The 19651-nt window shown below is 36.7% G+C and overlaps 1 protein-coding gene across 4 annotated transcripts in view; it reads right to left on the reverse strand.

Annotated features, from left to right (window-relative positions):
* LOC145660468 (uncharacterized) overlaps positions 1 to 19651 on the reverse strand; it is a 132697-nt gene that overhangs the window by 18555 nt on the left and 94491 nt on the right. For 3 of the 4 annotated variants that reach the window (XM_081725532.1, XM_081725531.1, XM_081725530.1), the window contains exons 3-5: positions 9564 to 9680; positions 6926 to 7417; positions 2593 to 2641 (exon numbers count right to left, since the gene is read on the reverse strand). In XM_081725532.1, coding sequence (XP_081581658.1) covers positions 2593 to 2641; positions 6926 to 7417; positions 9564 to 9680 — 658 coding nt within the window. The remainder of the gene's footprint in view (positions 1 to 2592; positions 2642 to 6925; positions 7418 to 9563; positions 9681 to 19651) is intronic. The other variant, XM_081725533.1, reaches the window with a different exon arrangement.

Below are 19651 nucleotides of genomic sequence, written 5' to 3' on the forward strand. Positions count from 1 at the left end.
ATTTCTCTGTGAGATGTCCTGAGGTGTATTGCAACAAGTTAGGTAGGGTTAAAGATGAAACGTAATAACTTACAAGTATACGTCAACATTTCCGCGGATATGGGTACAAAAGCGTACTTATCCGTTCGTCACAGAACTGCCTAATTTCTGAAAATCAATGGTGCGCTATTTAACCATTTGCCATAACAGATCAAACGCAATTAATGCAATCTTTACTTCTGAGACAAAGTGGAGTCTCTATCCACATTTACCATAATCATTTAGTGAAATCGGAAACGAATTTCCGAGAGCAGTGTGAAATCACAAAATTTTCTCAGCGTTTGAAAAAAAATCTTCAGAAACTTTCACAATACTAGGTGATACTACAATGACTAAATCAAATGTTTTACAGTATTAGCAGTGTTTTACAGGGAGCCGAAAATCCATCGCCGATAGCGAGGGCTGTAGTTGATCTGAGAGTGCAAGGACAAAGAAAAACATTAATCTTATAGCGCAATCTGGTCGCAGGTATCGTTGGGTCACCTGTCAGCAGATTTTCACTCAGGATCTTAAAACCAGCAACATGTAAGGACAATGTCTCTCGTGACTTAATCTGAGAACGAATAAAGATATAGGACAGGTTCTCGAGGAATCTGACGCTGATCTAGCTTTTCCTAAGATCATAATAGATGATGGAAACCAGATGTTACTTGTTTGATATTTAATCCAGATGAGCTTTTTGAATATGAAAGTCATCCTCTTCACTGCGATCGAAGGTCTTGCGCAATCGCAACAAAGGAAAGTCACGATAGAAGTTTTCTTTGGATCTTAAGGAGCTATTTGAAATTAACTACCTACACGAAAAGTTTACAAAGAAGCATCTGCACTGATATATATTGAGCTTCGAAAGAATACTCTGAGCAAACTTAAAATTTCATCATTACCATCGTTTTCCTTGTGCGACCAGCACAGCCACAAACCTTTTAGCGTTCCCTCTAATATTAGCATCAACATATACTTTATGTAAACTACTAAAGTTATAAACTACTGTATACTGGATATAAGCTGTATACTGTATACGGTAAGCTATTGTATTGTATAGAGTCAATCCATTCTAAGTGATCAAGCATGTGCCGCACGACCATCTCAAAAAACATTTAAATTTTTCATGAACGTTTATCCTATATCAGGGTACTTCAAAATCACAATTAACTATATTTTTCAACATCCCATGGCGACACAACGGCTGCCGCCATTTTGCGTTTTTTCGATTTCAGGCGTTTACGTTGTTTTAGGCGTTACGTTGAACACTTACTCGCTGTGAACATTGACATGGGAATGTAGATCAAACGAAAGGACAACAGTCTCCTGCATGAGTTGACAGTTAAAACAAGAATATAGGTGATTGAATTCATTGATATAGCAAGCAGCAAGCGCAAGGAGTACTTACGGACTTTTTTGTCAAGTGTGCATTTTGACTTTCCTCGCCTTCTGCTGATAGCGGCATTCTTCACCAGTGCTACTGTGGGTGTGGTAAGAGTGTTACAACTAGAGGAAACAAACGAGCTTGAGAGCCTTGACTGGACTAATCATTCATCCTACTTTATTTTACTTCACAACAACAAATTTCCAGTTGAATTTATAAACAACACACCTCCTAGAGTATGACGTCATTACTTAATACTTTGACCTCCTTCTGCTCAAAAACACAAAACGCGCTTTGTTGTGTGTTATGGTATACTAAAGAACTAACTATTCCCAAAATTTCAGATTTTTTCATCCAGGCCCACTGGAGATATTGGACAGTGAAACATGCTAAATTAGTATAAATCCTTAACTTTACGATCTTTTTTCAGGCCTTTGGGAGCAGCTACAAAGTCTATAAATTTTTGTGTATTAACTTAGGACCCCGGATTACATGCACACACCAATTCAGACCTCTACGTCAGTTGTTTCCTCTTCCCAAACATGTCTTCAATGTCCAAAAATGTTGCTACTATAGGCACAGATTTCATCCCCTTCAAGTTAGGCAAAAATGTTGAGATCAAAGTTTTAGCTCTGCACGAGTTGGAGACGCCTAGCAATTTTCAATTTCGTAGGACAAATACAGGCTGAGATATTCAGAACAACGTAAACGCCTAAAATCGAAAAAAAAAAACGCAAAATGGCGGCAGCCGCTGCGTCGTCATGCGATGTAAAAAAGAATTAATTGTGGTTCAGAAGTACCGTGATATAGGTTAAACATTCATGAAAAATTATTATTATTATTATTTTTTTTTTTTTTTTTTTAAAGTCGAGCAGCAATTTTTCTTTTTTCTCGATCACTTTGCATGGATTGACCCTATATTTTTCAGCTCTACAATCGTTAACGGCTACTCCAAATATTTTATCATAGGACGCTTAAAAAGATGTAGATAAGTGAAAATTTGTCCATAATTTATTCTGAATCAGTCTTTTATCTCGATCACTTTGCATGGATTGACCCTATATTTTTCAGCTCTACAATCGTTAACCGCTACTCCAAATATTTTATCACAGGACGCTTAAAAAGATGTAGATAAGTGAAAATTTGTCCATAATTTGTTCTGAATCAGTAATATTTTATAAACATACCTTTAGTACCCTGTTTCGTTTCCACCGATTTCTGAGTTGTATCAGCGAGCTGAAAGAAAATGCAATCAAATAATAGGATATGCATTAACAATATAAATTTGAATACATATATATATATATATTCAATCACTAGTAACTATACGTGTATTAATAGCAATTTTAAATCACTAGTAATCAGAATCAACAGAATAACTGAACAACAATCCTAATCTTGTGGGAGTTATACCTATTTCCCAGTTTCTGTAACTCTTGTTGCAACAAAAATTCCACGAAAGCACAGTTACTAGGATAATCTACCTTAATTTTCGGTTTCACTTACGTATTTAATGTTTTGTAACTTTTTTGGGAACATATTTATACAAGTAATAATTTTTAGTCTCTACTTACTAATCACTCAATTTCAGAGGAGGAAAGAAAATGTAATAAAACCGTGAATTACAGTATATGTACAAGGTTTTTCAAATAGAATAATCTTAACTGACACAGATAGCAGCAAGAACTGTGAAAGCTGTACGGGTGTAATCAATGATGTAATTGTAGAATTTTAGTAGGCATACGCTCAGTAGTTTTCAAAAACAACGGATACCCATCCCCCATATACGCTCGTTCTTTCACAAATTTAGATAAATATGCGATTAACTATAAAAATAAAGGTTAATATACACCTTATACGTCCCATTCCACCCCTGAATGTACTTTTTTACGTCATGCAATTTATGGCAAGTAGTTAGAATATTTATGGTCCATTTGATTTTCCCCTGAAAAATCAAGAGCAATATATATATATCATACGACTTCAGCCGAACTTATCCCGATCGGGACTAAAGCTGGTGCATGGTGGAAGACCTTGACCTTCTATATATTAAATATTACTGCGCGTCGTATTTTCGAAATCAAAAACACATACGTAAAACTCATCCAATCGAAATCAGAACTGGCATAGTGGTAGAACTTCATCTACTATAAAAGCGTATGAAATAATATGCTATGTAGGCTTAGGGTTCCCGAGTTACTGGCTGTCAAATTTTGCGTCGTATAATATACGAGAGCAAGTCAAGAAAGACTTGGACTGATTTTTTTCCCGGCAGTTCTGTTAACGCTGGAGCTTCATAGTTTGGCATACAAGTAGGGTGGGTCTTGCTGTGCATATATATAAAATGTTGTTAAGGAATCATTGCATGTTTGGTAACCACGACTTTTTATTGCAGGTGATGTTCTGCGCCGCCTCTAGAAGTCACCTGTAGAAGAAATGGAGTCATTACGAGATGAACAATTTGCAGCTATACGGTTCTGCTATCGCCTGGGGAAAAGTGCAACAGAAACTCTAGGAATGTTGAGAGCAGCCTACAAAGATGACGCTCTGCCACGAAGTACCATGTTCTGGTGGTTCAAAGAGTTTAAAGAGGGCCGAATGACAATCACGAAAGCTGGTGGACCAGGTGTATCAGCGTCAGCTGTTACTGAGGTGAACATTAACACGGCAGCAGTAATTGTTAGAGAAGATCGCCGCATCAGTATCGACGATCTGGCAGCCGCACTACGCATATCTCATGGCAGTGCCTTCAAAATTTTGCATGACCACCACCACATGAGCCGAGTGTGTGCGCGATGGATTCCGCGACTCCTGACACCAGAGCAGAAGGCCGTTCGAGTGGAGACTTGCAGGGAGCTGTTGCAAAGGTTTGAGGATGGTGGAGACGCCTACCGCACCGTGCGACTTTTTTCTATTCCCTGCCCTAAAATCCAGACTGCGTGGAGGCCGCTTCTCCGATAATTCCGAGGTTCTGAAGGCATCGGAGGCGGTTTTGAAGGACCTCTCAAAGAATGGCCTGCGACACGTGTTTGAGGACTAGAAGACTCGAATGAAAAAGTGCATTCAAATGGGCGGGGACTACTTTGAAAAGGATCATGTGCCTGTTGCTGAGTAATAATAAATTGCCTAGAAAAAAAATCAGTCCAAGTCTTTCTTGACTAGCCCTCGTATATATACATTAATCATCCAATTGGAATCAAATTTGCCATAAAGATAGATCGCGAGACCTAGGTATATAAGCATATGAAATATGTTGTGCAAACATACGGTTTCCGAGTTAAGGGTGTCGATTTTTACGTCATATTTTCGAAAGCAAAAACCTACACACCAAATTCCGATCAGGATCAAACTTTGCTTCATGTATTTCAAAACAAAAATCCATACACCGAATTCATACCATCGTGACCAAATTTTGCATGGTGGTAGACTGTGATCTGTTTATTAACGTGCGAAATATTACGTTGTGGAGGCAAGTTTTCGAAGCTATGCACAATCGAATTTTTAAATCACTGGCCATAGCAAAAACGAAGAAGTACCGTTTAAATAACAGTTAAAGGCCAGTCTTAGAAGATAATTTTTTACGATTACGCATATTTCAGTTTTAATTATTTTTAAGATGCTTCAATTTATCTTCGTAAATTACAAAAAAACATTGACTGTCATTACTGCAAGAGACTGGTCCATATGAATGCAACTGAAATGATCGTAAGGCTTTTAGAGGAATAATTTTGTTAGGATATTATCTGGAATGCCCGTTCTTCGCACAGAAAAACATACGTAGTTTTATAGAAAATGCTTGAACTGTGCATTTGAACCATCCCCTTACGATGCCTATTTGAATCAAAGTGAGTCAGAAAACTCATCTCGACCCAATTGTAAACAAAATACATATCAGACGGTGAAGCTGTTATTCTTTGTGAAAATTTTACCCCTCTTCTTAGGATAGTATTTCAATCAAAGTGAAATAATTAAAATTCAGGTCGACACAACTGTCATGTTGAAAACAAATTCATTTCAAAGCGTTCAGCTGTTTTTTCATTATGATGTAACAAAGTCGATTTCATTTTTATAATATATATACAGATATAGATTCATACAAGTAAACTCTATGAGCATGGGCGCCCAGAGGAGGAGTTCAAAAGGAGTATCTCCCTCCCCTCATTTTAAAAGATACTACTACGGATAACCACACAGACGATGATTTATATTACGCGAATTATAACTGATGAATTCCAACAACAATGTAATCCAGATTAGTTACCAATTTATAACTTTATCTCCTGTCAAAAATTGATCTGGCTATCTGTTCCCGACTTTAAAGAGACAACATTCCAGTTATAGTCTACACATGACATGCCAAACCAGAATTATCCATCAGCAATAACCACCATCTATAAAAACTCAACACACCTATAGCGGTTTTCGTAATTTAGTGTCGTATGGTGCTGGTGTTATGTATATTTCTTTCGACATTTTGCGACGAACTGATTTCGACCTCTCCAGATAATGCTGAAGTTCAATCTGAATACTTCTTAATTGATTACATTTTCATTAGCTAACTTGTTCTTTTGTCAGCGTCAATGTTCAGATTCTTAATGTTACAACGTCACAACGACTGTTCTGACATTCGAATTCCGTACAAATTTGCCGCTTTACTTAGAGAGGATTGTTTGCTGAATAATAGTCAAATACAGAGAACTCGCTATTCTAACGTCAAGCAGTTAAGACTCCGTTTTCACAGGTCACATGGTACAATACAATCGTGAATAGCATACTGAATTTAATTTCGAAATTTCTTAATGAATGAATGAGATCCCAGTAGTAAGACAATATGATCATCTGAATTTCTATTGAATGCTTTACTCTGAAACATAAGTAATTTAGCTATTAAACAATTTGGTATCAACTTTGGTTTATTCTGAATTTAGTGTTCCTTTTAGCATTAAGGCTTTGTGAGCTACAGCCTACGGCTATATAGTTCAAATCTTTTCTCACCGCAATACGAATCCGAATCTTCGCGCCGAAGTCGCGAATGTTTACAATTTATCCACGGAAAAAATCATTAGCGTATCGAAATAACGAATAGTGTATCTTCACCACTTCAAATTTACAAATGAAATTATCCTCCTTCGACTCTATTTATTGGAGAACTTTGAAATTTAAATGTAGGATTTTAAGTGCATAATACACAATAAAACTTTAATTTATTTTGAATTTGGATATCTTAGGTCAATTGTAAAAGTAACATGTTTGTCAGATGGACATATAAATAAATGTTTTTGATTTGATTTCGAGTTTAGCGCTCCTTTCAGCAGCGAGTCTATATAAGACGTGCACCTACAACTTAACGTGGGATCCGAACATGAGCTTCCACCGGGAATCGAACCCGCGCCTCCCACAACAAGTGTACCTAACCACTTTGCCACGAGGAAGTTTACCATATAAATATAGAACGAAATATACACCAATCAATAAGTAAATACCTGTATCTGAAAAGACTAAAGTAACTGTGGAACTTACCTTGTGCGTAGCAGGCACAGGCAATGTTGTAAGAGGTATTTGTATAACAGCGTTAGACCTAGAAGGTAGTCTTTGAGTATCAGTAAATTTTTGGTTGAATGGTAATGCAGGCGTTGGGTTCGAAATTACCGGGATAGGTATTAGAGATGGGGAAGAGTACGCTGGAGTATACTCTGGAGGAGGAGCGGGTTGTGGAGGTGGAGGTTCAGGAGGCAATGGGGGAGGTAATGACACAGGTAAAGGTGGCAAGTCTATACCCTGGCATAAAGTCAGGTTCACTGAAGATGGCACACTAGGGGGAGGAGGCAAAACCATTCTAGGAGAAGGTAGCTGAGATTTTTCTGGAATTTTTTGCACGTCTGTTGGCGAAACAAGTGTCAAGTTAGATGACACAACAGATGATCCGTAATTGTAAGTACTGGTTTGCGTTGCTCCATATCCCTGGGAGGAGTTATAAGGTAAGTACGAAGCTGTAGTATTAACGAAGAATGCCTGCAAAGAAATAAATATGATTCATTGAAGTGATCCAACTTACTAATAAATAACGTTTGACACATAGCATTTTAATTTTTTTTCGTACTTCAAGAATAATTATGTATTTACTACTAATATAATTACTAATAGCATTTTTACTAAATGTGCCACCAACGTCGTCTCTCGTTCAATAGTTTTATCAATAGTTCAATAGTCTCTTGTTCCATGATTTGTAAATAATACATAGTGGTTTATAATTAATTACATGTATGTCAACCCAGTCTTCTTTCCTTCCTACGATACGTAGATGGAAGATACATATGAGTGACCAATTACAATATATTAAACTTCATATTGAAAAGGAACTGTTATTCTGATTCAGATACATTTAATAAAGGATACATTTTAATACAGAGTGATTAAATAATTCAACATAATATTTATTACACTGTAATATACTACTTATTACAGATTCACAACACACTAAGAAATGTAATAACTTCTGCAACGCGACATTTTAACACGTATATCTAATGTAAATCTAATACAGATTGAACTTACGATTTGGAAACTTAATCCTTATTTTAAAGACAAAATTGTAGTTGTCCCTTGTAATTCAAATTATTTTCGTAATAAAATACAGAGAATAAATAAAATGAAATCCTTATGCTTAATATGAATAACTTTCTTCAAAGCTGAAGAATGGTACGGGATGACATCCCATTATATGGCTGGTTCCACTGAATAACCGGCTAAGTCGGGAAAAGTAAATTTTACAAGAGAGCAGCTTAAAGGCAAATTTTACAGCAGTTACTTGGCTAATTTTGACATAATCAAATGCTGTAACTTCCTCAATTTTATGAATTTGCCTTAGCCGGTTCTACACAATGTAGAACTCACCAAAGAAGTTTATACCTGTAAAATCTCAATTTTCAAAAACAGTCGACTTAGCCGGTTATTCACTGGAACCAGCCACATATATTAAAAACGAAGAATAAGCCAGGCTTCTTTAACCTGAGGAATCATGTATGTATGGTACCTGAAATGATTACACTATCATTCGTTAACCACTATTATTACTGATTCTACAACTGTTATTTGCTATATTTTATCCTAATATTTAGGGAAAATACAACGAATATTAAAATGTGCAGCAGTACACTTTAATTTTTGCATAATCCAAGCTATTTAGTTATTAAATATAAATACTCAAATATGTTTAATAAGCGCCAAAACCTCCTGTCTTATATTTCCCAGCAAAAATGAGTATTTACACCTACATGTTCTTTTTTCAACAATTCTGGAACGAACTAATTAATTTTAATTCTTCAATTCTATGATGCAACGAGAACGTCATTTTGTATATGGTATTGAAAACTGTATTAACCATTTTCTACTTACCTGTCCTGTTTTGTTTCAATTCGCCCAAAGTTTCCAACACTTAAGTGTTTTCTTCCGTCGGGTGTATTTTGGCTCTCTTAAAACATGCTCAGTCACTGAGCTCAATTCGTTCGTAATTACAAACAAAAGAACATGTTGGTTGTGTATACCTATGTTTGCTGTTGATTACACTAACAATTAAAAACACATTAACTGCACTTCCAAGAATGTTCCTCTCTGTAGAATCACGAACACTTCCACTGATTACCTCATTTAAAGAAAGAAAAAGAAATAAAGGTACTACTCGAGATGGATACGTATGTCTAGAGCCGACTACACAATATCATTCAAGGGTTTCAACACACACACGTTTTTTCCTTACCATAAAATCACTAGATATGGGGAAAAATCGCGAACTATATCACATAATTCTTTTAGCCATGTAGAAATTTGTCTAGCTCCCCCCACCCTTCTGTGTTTTCAAAGCAATGTTTACTACTAGATACACAACAGAATGCTCTACATATGCTGGCTCACAAGGCTTATTGTCATTAACACTTCACAAAAGAAAAATACAACTTTGAAGTAAGTTATAGGTAAATAAAATTCTACCAAAGGTAAACGATCAGTTAACAGTCACTTCCATTGCAATCGTTTCCAAATATAGAATGTTAGTAGTTGCAAATTTAATTCTCTTATACCATCAACCACTGAAATACGCACAGATGCAGAAATAGAAGATACACCAAACTCCTCCAGATACTTTTGTTTTTAATGTACTTACTTTACTCTGTTGAAACTGCTCAACAGGAGATGGTTGCGCACAACCACTGTAGATGTATGGCACATTTCCGAAACACGTATTCTGCTCTGTAGATGTTGGTACAGCATAGTTGTTTGACTACAATATATTGAAATGCATTAACTCCACATTTTCTTTCTCCATATGCGGAAAGATATTTACGAAAACGTTTTATTAAGTGACCATAAGTCAATAGTACTTAAATAACTACCCTTCACCAATATCTTTCTTTTCCTGTTATATATATATATATATATATATATATATATATACACGAAAACTTTTATGAAACTAAAGATTAACATTTCTATAGTTATGTTTATTTTTCATTTACCATTTTACGGAAGCAGAGAATACAAGTAGTTATGCTGTATATTTTACTTCAGCTCTATTACAGGGAAAGCAATTTCTCTAACTTAATTTAGATCTATTAATATTGTACTCATATTCTATACTGTTTGAATTCTACCTTCTTATCTACAAAAGTTTTAAAAGAATGAAAATTCATATATATATATATACACAAGTTGCTAGTTCTCAAATAGGAAAGGAAACGAATAATGTTTAAATGTTATTAATATAAATTATACAATATTCTTATAATACATACACGCACTCATAACATACGGTGAACATTTATCTTTAAAAAAAAGTTTGTAACCTTTAAATTAATACACAAACAAGCTGAAATTTTGTACGATGCAAATATCGACAGCCATACTTTACAATACCACCCGAATAAAACAGTGTAGCCAACCCAACATGAAGTTGTATTTTAAAAAAGTCACTTCATCAGGTTATTACATATTTTTAATATACAAATTGAACGAAAACTTACAATACAACAAGGATTGTTCCATGATACAAACTAAGAACACTACAGTACCATAAACATATATATTTCGGAGATTTTTCAAAGGTTTTATTTTGCTTAAAATCATGCAACTGCGAAAACTTGTAATTATAACTGCTAAACACTGTTGCTGTAATATCGAAGAGAAAAAAATAAAAATTTTGCAAAAATACATATTTCAAGCAATCTCTACCCATGTTTTCCACATCCCTAGAACGGTTTGAGATACCAACTTACTGAAAACGAGATCAAGACCTCTAAAATGGGGACATACTTTATGTTGAGATGACAGCACTGTTGATCTAATAGTACTGCAGAGTATGTCAAACAATTTCTCCCTGTCGATATTTCTTTCGTACCCAATTTTAGCGTTTATCTGTTAGTTTAAAAGTTACAAAGGGTGTTTCAAGATAAATCGTCCATCCTGAATATATCACACCGGACAAAAAATTAAATCACCTCTCGTAGAACTTACCTAAAAATAACTTTGCTACAGATTTACTTTGGAACTAACTACACGATGCATGGCAGAAATGCCGTATTGATGTGAATCCATCACTTATTAGTAAATGTCTTGTGGGAATTATGGCGATCCAAATAGTCCTATAGAATTTCGGGATTTGCAGGCAGAACCTCCTCCAGCTTGAACCACACAAAGAATTAAATGCTTCATTGGGCTCTGCGCATACACTTGCATAATTAGAATACAGGAAAAAATAAAAGTACTTCGATTACACTACACATTTCCAGTGCACTACAGTCTAGTTTGTATTGAGCTATTGAAAACTTACTGCTTCATGCGCCACAGTAAGAAGTGATTTCATTCCTGGTACTCGACTCCAAATGTCCATTGTAAGAAGTTCTCCTAGCTATGTTCTTTCGGGAACTGGTTGGGATGGATTTGCATTCACGGAGTACTCGTTCATGATTCCTCAAGGTACAGATCCTTTTGTGACCACAGTTCTGAGGCCGTTTTGTGTTTACATACGTATGTTAGGCAATTCCTTGTGAATACATTGGACTGTCCCTTGGATACGTCAACAAATGTAGAAAACGTCATTTACTGTGTGTTTGAAGGGCGTTCAAACTTAACTGTAAGTGTTCGTCATTTTGTCACATCTTGGCTTCGATATCTTGATGAGCTGTTTTCATACAACTGACTGATATACTCACAGATAACTGGAATGGTCATGCGTAGCGTTGATGGCCCATTTAGTTACGTGTTACTAGTGAAACGTCATCTACAACGGCTGGAACGGACCAATGTAATTTGTAGAGGAGGGTATTTTTTTTGTCCTATGTGCTATATATACACAAACGAGGTAAAATTCAAAAATTTGGGGACTCGGTTCATAGACCATTATTGTGACTATTTCCGAATACCGATACACAACTACCTTTGAAACAATACAATAGACGATGATATACTTTTGCCATCGTTGGTAAAGCTAATGATAGCTATCTTCTATAACCTCCCGTTATGCAGCCTGAGAACCTACTTTCACCTCATTTTTCTGACGCAAAATGATCCTTTTAGATGTTTCACTGGGGGAAAGATGTATAAATAATAGGACTAAGCTGGGTTAATAGGCAGAATAGGCGCATTGTCATGGAGGAGGTACCATCATCCACTTCGACACATTTCAAACCGATTAACACGGTTAAACTCCTGAAAACGACATAAAATATCTATTTACACGCCTCTGTTTACTTATGCTCTCACAAATTAATTCTGAATGGATAATTTCTTAAGAATAAAAGAAAACCTACGGCATGATTTTCTCTACTGTGATTCTGACAGATTTTCTTCGATTTCGGTGAAGCTGGTGTTGAAAAAACAAGCTTAGATTGAATATAAAACAAGTAAAACGTAGTTTCATCAAATATGATTATGTTCTAAAGTAAAGCTTGATCAGTATCAGGTTTCTCGATTAAATCTTCCTATATCCTCATTTATTCCTCGTTTCATTTATAAGAGGCAATGTGCTCATGCGCAGCGAATGTTATGATCATTAATCAAAATGCACTGTTAGGTGGTCACAGATAACAAGTTCTCTTAACACTATCCTCAATGGTTTGACAAACGATTCTTGTGAACAGACTGTACCACAGGAATTAATATTTTCTTTGACCCTGCAGGCAATGGTCGCCAGAGAGATCATTTCTGGCCAAAGATTTTCCGACTTCTTTAAAACACCGATGATACTCTAAAACTTTGATTCGCCATTGTAGGATCATATACAATGTCCTTAGCATTGTGAAAGTCTCTGGAGACGTCTTATCCTCACAAAACTTAATGTTTCCATACTCCTTTTGAAAATCCAAATTTCTTACTTTGCAGCAACAGTACCATGACTAACAATGGCAGAAGTGTTTGCGTACACCGATACTATATTGATCACGGGAGCAACCATATGATTATAGAGGGGGAGAGATAACAGAATCCATTTGTTACACAGTTGCTGTAACTTACATATTCATTCTTCATAGCGTGCAGTCCCTGAACTTGTGCATTTTACCTCGTATAGGCAAGAATAGTGTCTGAATATGAAGGAAGAAGTCAAGGCAAGAATAGTGTCTGAATATGAAGGAAGAAGTCAACTTTGAAGGATTACCTAGTTAACCCACTATAGACACACAATCTTTTATGTCAGTGTTGCTTTATTTCATTTTACAGAGCATATTTCTTTTACTCAATCTTGCTTCTGTTAAATTAACGTAAGTTTCTCAAGTCCCCATTAGAATACTACATTTGGAGTACATTTGGCTCAGACTTTAGGAAAAAGGCAGATCCCATAGACTGAGCAGTCTCTAGTTCTTTTCCACTTCAGGTTAAGCTCTGTATTCTGTTACAAGCCCAAGTTGACAATATATATCATGTCAGAAAAATAAGACAACTTCCTATTAACAGGAATCAGTTGCATGAACACAATAAAGTCACGGAAGGAAAGTCTCATTCGGATTGCAACGGAACACTAGGTTCCCTTATATTACATAGCTGTGGGTCACATGCTCTCATTTCAATCATTTCAATCAAAATGATGTCTCAATTGTTCGATTGGATTAAGACAGGGCAATTTTGCGGGTCTAGGTAGTAAGAAGTCACTCAGGTGTTCTTCCAATCATTCACGAAAAAAAAAAAAAAAAAAAAATCATGAACGAGGTACTGAATATTAGCTTGGTAGACACGATCACCAACAGTGAACAATGTTAATTTGTGTGAATGCAAAATGGTTCGGTCAGGGACGCTTGGGTACACCTCGAAAATCTTCTCAAGAATACTACCATCGCCACTCCGTATTTAAAAAACAAGGGTTAGTTTTCTTCTTCTCATCCATATCTGCCACTGCCCATCTATTTTATAGAGTGGAACCTCGACTTACCGGAGAAGTAAACTGCTTTTCCACTACCTAATGACAATAGTTCTGTATAAACTGAAAGTGATATTGGTGATGATCTTGATTAATATTGATGTCTTGAACACACTACTACTCTGGAAGTCCACCCATAATTCAACCCTCAACTAACCTCATACACTTCTTTCTGCCCAAATGTTCATTATGTAGTTCAATATCTGCACTACTGCGCAGATAGCCCTTTTGGGACGTGATGTTTTTATGTGTGCTAGTAGTCCGTTCTGCCGAAAGGGCAGGATGATGTACAAGCGTTACCTAACTGCTGACCACTGGAAATTTATTTTGATAATTGATCTGCTTAAATGACTATGGGCGTTCAGGCTATCATCTAAACAGATAAAAAAGGTCAAGGTAACTTTGTGGAAGATCACTGGAAAGAAAATTTCTCGAAAGGTTTTATGGCTGTTACTGGATTCTATTATTAAGGGGAACTCAGGATTTGTGAGGTCGAAATAAAAAAAATCAAAATCAATTCTACTCATTACTAAGAGATCCTACCCCAAGTTTACAAAGGTAAAATACCATTAGTTAGACAATCAAAATGCAATAAGATAGAGCTTGGAGTATATCTGACAATTCTGTACACTGGTGAATCCCAAAGATTACTTGGACTAAGATATAAAATGGATAAGACTCGTGTATATTCAGAATGCTCGTCAGTCAATGTGGATGAACTTCGTTCCAAAACATATCAGTGTAAAAATAGAAACACAAGAAGATGCAGATGCTCTTCGAGTTAATCTCAAAAATAACCAATCAATCTTCGCAAACACATTGTACGGAACTAACGATGAATCGATAATAACGGTGTGGGATGGTACGTACTTGTATTCGAATAAGAGCCTCAATTTTCGATATCAAAGAATGCCATACTCTGGACATAAAAAGCGAAACTGTGTAAAACCAATGGTGATATATGCTCCGAACGGATACATACAGTCCGTACTAGGAAAATCGGACGATGACTTCTGGGATGGAAACTAGTCAGATGGAGCAGTTCTCCGCATGATAATGAATCAAACCTGGTTCAAGATGTTGTACAAAACAGGTGATGTGTTCGTACTAGACCGAGGATTCTCCCATATAGCAAATGAGCTTGAAGAAAAGGGATTTGTAGTTAAAATACCCGCATCTCACCAAAGAAATAAACAGTTGGATGACACTCAGGCAAATAAATCAAGAGAACGCACAGCTGTCCGTTGGGTAATCGAAAACACGAATCAAGACCTTAAAAAATATAAGTACTTGGATAAACAGTTAAGGAATAGAATGATACGAAGTCTACTTAGAGACACGACAGTTGTAGCCGCCATGCACAACGCATACGGTAAGAGAAGATACAGAAAGAACGAAGCTCAGGCGGCTCAGAAGCTACTCAGCTTGATCAATGAACGCAACTGGCTAGCTCCGTTAGTTCAGCCGATGAACAAAGTGAGAGCAGCGTTCCAAAAGATGACAGCTGATGAAATACCAGAATTCCCAGAGTTGAGTGAATGAGACATGAACGAACTAGGCTCGACATACATCAAAAGTCTAGCCAACTCATACTACTTTGACCACGCGTTCAATGGAAAATATGAGTTCTCGACAGTAAAAGATAATCATCATCCTGACTATGCCGAACGTATGCCAGCAATTCCAATGCTTGTAAGAGGCAAAATGCAATCGTGTCATTCGAGCAGTAAACAGTACATGCTGTACATTCTGTGTGACTTGGACTTAGATGGACACAAAGCCATCAAAGCACACTACTGTACTTGCAACAACAGTGCAAGAACTGCAGGTTGCTGCGCACATGTAATGGCAGTAATATGGTATCTCGGGTACAATCGACACACTGACGAAACGATACACGCTCCTTCAGACTTCCTAAATAGGCACTTCGACGGAAGTGCAATGCCACCATACGAACCTGACGATGAACCTAGGATGTAAATAGTGTAGATAAAGAAAAACAAACCACAAAACGACAAAAAATAAGACAATCCACACAAAAGTAATAAACTACGAAAAAAAAACATAAAATACGAAAATCAAAAAAAAAAAAAAAACAAAATACGAAAATCCCCCCCAAAAAAATAAAAAAACAAAAAAGTCATGCAACTATAAAAAAAATATGTAAATATAAAAAAAAGAAACAACTGTACATATACATTTTTTCGGCTACCGATTTTCATGTCACGTGATTTTCTCCAGATAATAAGATATACATTTTCAGAAAGCTCTTTGTCCATAGTTTCTTATTTTTAGTTTTTGTTAAACATTTCCGATGTTCACGTACCTAATATCGTAAAAAACCTACTTTTTTTCGCTCCTCCCATAGACCGCCATGTTAATTCAAACCGATTTTTAGGTATGATCCAGATGGTCATCGTACTTACATTTGGTATTAACGTACGCAGAATTGATCGTGCTACAACATATATCAATATCATTATTGTTCGCAATGGGGTGCTACAGCATTATACAGGAGGCAATCTCTTTCAGGAACATGGATGTTTCTGGCAAATAACAAAGCATATGCAACGTAGTTGCATAGTGGGTAGTACAAGAATTGACGGACGTACAATAATAGATAAGGTATGAGACATGTGATATAGAGCCTGGAAGGTGAGCAGTTCTTGAACAGAATTGCTAATGATAAAAATTGAACCTGAGTTAAAACGGCTATCAGCTGAAGATTTGGTTCGCTGCGAAGCCACAAAATTCGCCGTAATTCATCCTCCACGAAGTAAATAGTCATTTTTAATGTATGTGATACTACAGTATGTCGTCATGTCTCTTATGTTAAATCGTGAATGCCTACTATCAAGTCCTTCTTTGTTGCACTCTATGATAAATCTGCGTGATAATGCAACAGCCTAAAAGGTGTGGTGTGTTACAAATCTCTTTCGACACTGGGAACGGTAAGTTCTAGAATGCCCACCCTACTCAATGGATCTGTAGCTTCACGATTATGATTTGATACCCAAAGTGAAAGAGCCGTTGCGTAGCAAACACTTCAACACAGAGAACACTGCTTCCGTCTTTTAGTACAAGGTCCAACGACTTGAATACGGTGCAGGACACAGGAAATGGAACCTGTCGCTGTCTTTATCGTTGCCATCGAGTGTCTGATATTCTGGGTGATTACTTGAAAAGATGTTAATGTGGGAGGGGGGGGGGGGAGCTTTGGCCAAAAAAAAAAAAAAAAAAAAATTATCACTTAATAACTCTCATATATTACGGTTCCCACTTATTTCGCGAGCACCAATTCTCTGACTTCTCTACGTTTTCCAAGTCACAATTTACAAATTTTCAGGTTATATATAATGTAAAAAAGCAACTATATTTTTCCCGACCAGGGCACAGTGTGTAATTTCACTAATCTAGGTGGCCAAAGATCGTTATCGTCAACAACGTGACTTGAGCCCAATTGGTGAATAAATCACGTGCACGAAACTCTCCCTGCGTGGTTTATTTCGTTCTCTGACCTTCGTATGACCGACCACAGAGCCCTTTACGTAAGTTCACAGATACAGTGTATATACCAGCTGCAAAACAGCGCCCAGCCAAAGTAGTAAAGAGTACACAGGAAGGCAGCTGAGTTTGTGTGTGTGCTGGTCTAAGAGACGGATATAATACATGAAGGTATGAACTCTCCTGCAAGTTAAACAGTGTACCGAAATTTGTTGCATTACTGATTGTAACCTGAGACGGAAAATGTAGGTGCGCGGCATCGTTTGTTTCACCAGTTAGACTTTTTTATGTAGACTTTTAAAAGGTATTACTCCTGTCTTCCGCGACGAAACTTTGTAAATATATTTTTCATAGTGTTGTTAAAGGGACACAAAAAGTGTTTGCTGCAAACAGAGTGACAATAATATTGTTTCATTGACAATGTGTACGTTAACGCGTAGAGTTATTTTCGAGTTGTGGAACAAATATGACGAAAGTGCACATAATGAAGAAATTTGGAAGTATGTAAAAGGAACAGTTTAATTTGCAAGAACACTCTGAAGATGTGCAGAAACTAGTGAAGAATAGTATTAGCATTCTGTGTGCGAAAATTAGATCCAGATGGACGAAATATGGTAGAAGTTGGACGAATTTGTTGAAATACAATGATCTGTGGTTAAGTGAGGATGCCAGTCTCGATTTAGGAATACATAAAATAGCGTAATGTTCATTGTAACAAAGTGCAGGTGATACACCCAGCAGCAACAGTCATGGACGTCCACAGAATCGTTTTGCAGAATCAAGTGCAAGATCTAAGAGAAGGAAAGTTAAAAGTCTTGTGGAAGAGAGATCACATGAAGAAATAGCCCAGAAGAATTTACATTCTTCAGGAAAAAAAAGTACGCTGCGAGCATAGTGGAAGAGGTGTCATTTGCCTCTCCACAACGCGCAACGAAGCTCAAAAAAGCACGGAAATTGTTGTTGCAAGGTAAATCTAGTATGTCACCTGATGAAGCTCTCTCCCTGATGATAGTTTTACAACTGACCTCTAACCAGTATAAGGAATTACGAGGCAATGCAAAGGCGTACAAAAGTAACCTGTATCCACCATATTATTTACTGAGTCAAAGTAAAGAGAACTGCTATCCAGCTAACATTACAGTTTCAGATATATCCACAGCAGTACCTCTACAAGAACTACTTGATCATACAGTTAAACGTTTGTGTAAAGTCCAACAAGATATTTTACCACATCAACGATATAACCTATTAACTAAGTGGGCTTGTGATGGTAGTTCCGATCAAAGCCGCTATAAACAAAAATTCGTGGTGGGTGAATTAGCGAGCGATGAATCTTTGTTTAGCATTTCTCTTGTGCCACTCAAGCTTGTTGCCATTGACAACGAAAAACATGTAGCAGTTTGGCAGAATCTTAAAAGTTCATCAGTCCGCTACTGTCAACCCATAAAATTGAAATTTGTGAAAGAAACTGTGGATATAATTAGGGAATAGGTAACAAGTATTCGCACAGAAGAAGGTGCCAACAGAGATAGTTGTGAATGATAAACCCAAATTGATGTTGAACATGAGCTGCACTTAACAATGGTGGATGGGAAGGTTTGCAGTGCCTCGTCTTCCCAGTCATCTCAAAGATGTTATATATGTGGGGCAACTCCGAAAGAAATGAACAACATTAGTAAAGTGACTCATAAAGAACATGACGTTGTACTTTGAAATTTGGGATATCGCCATTGCATGCATGGATTCGATGTTTCGAATGCCTGCTACACACAGCATACAGATTAGATGTATGTTAGTGGCAAATAAAAGGGAACAGAGAAAAGGCGAAGAAGAAGGAGATACGAGGAAGAAGGCTTACAGGATTGGTTCAGAGAAGAAATGGGTCTGTATGTTGATCTGCCAAAGTAAGGAAGTGGAAACTCCAATGATGGGAATTTAGCTAGATTTTTTGGGAGGCTTCCCTATCATCCAAGATAACAGGCATACATATCGATCTCACACAACATTTATAGATACTACTACCAGTAGAAGCAATATCAAGTGGATATACCATTAATAAAGAAGCGTTTGTCCTGTGCGCTAAAGAAACATGCAACTTACATATGAAACAATATGAGTGGTTTTATATGCCAGCAACTTTACACAAGTTGTTGATTCATGGGGAGCAAATAATTGAACACTGCATTTTATTAATTGGACTATCTGAGGACTATTAACTGCAACTATCTGAGGAAGCACAAGAGCCAAGAAACAAAGACAATAGGCGCTATAGAGAATTGTTCATACGAACAACTTCAAGACAGGATACAATGACAGATCTTTTCCACAGACTCTTGATTTCT

Source organism: Thermobia domestica, chromosome 9 (genome assembly GCF_964235325.1).
Source record: "Thermobia domestica chromosome 9, izTheDome1.hap1.1, whole genome shotgun sequence".
NCBI classification, from domain to species: Eukaryota; Metazoa; Arthropoda; class Insecta; order Zygentoma; family Lepismatidae; genus Thermobia; species Thermobia domestica.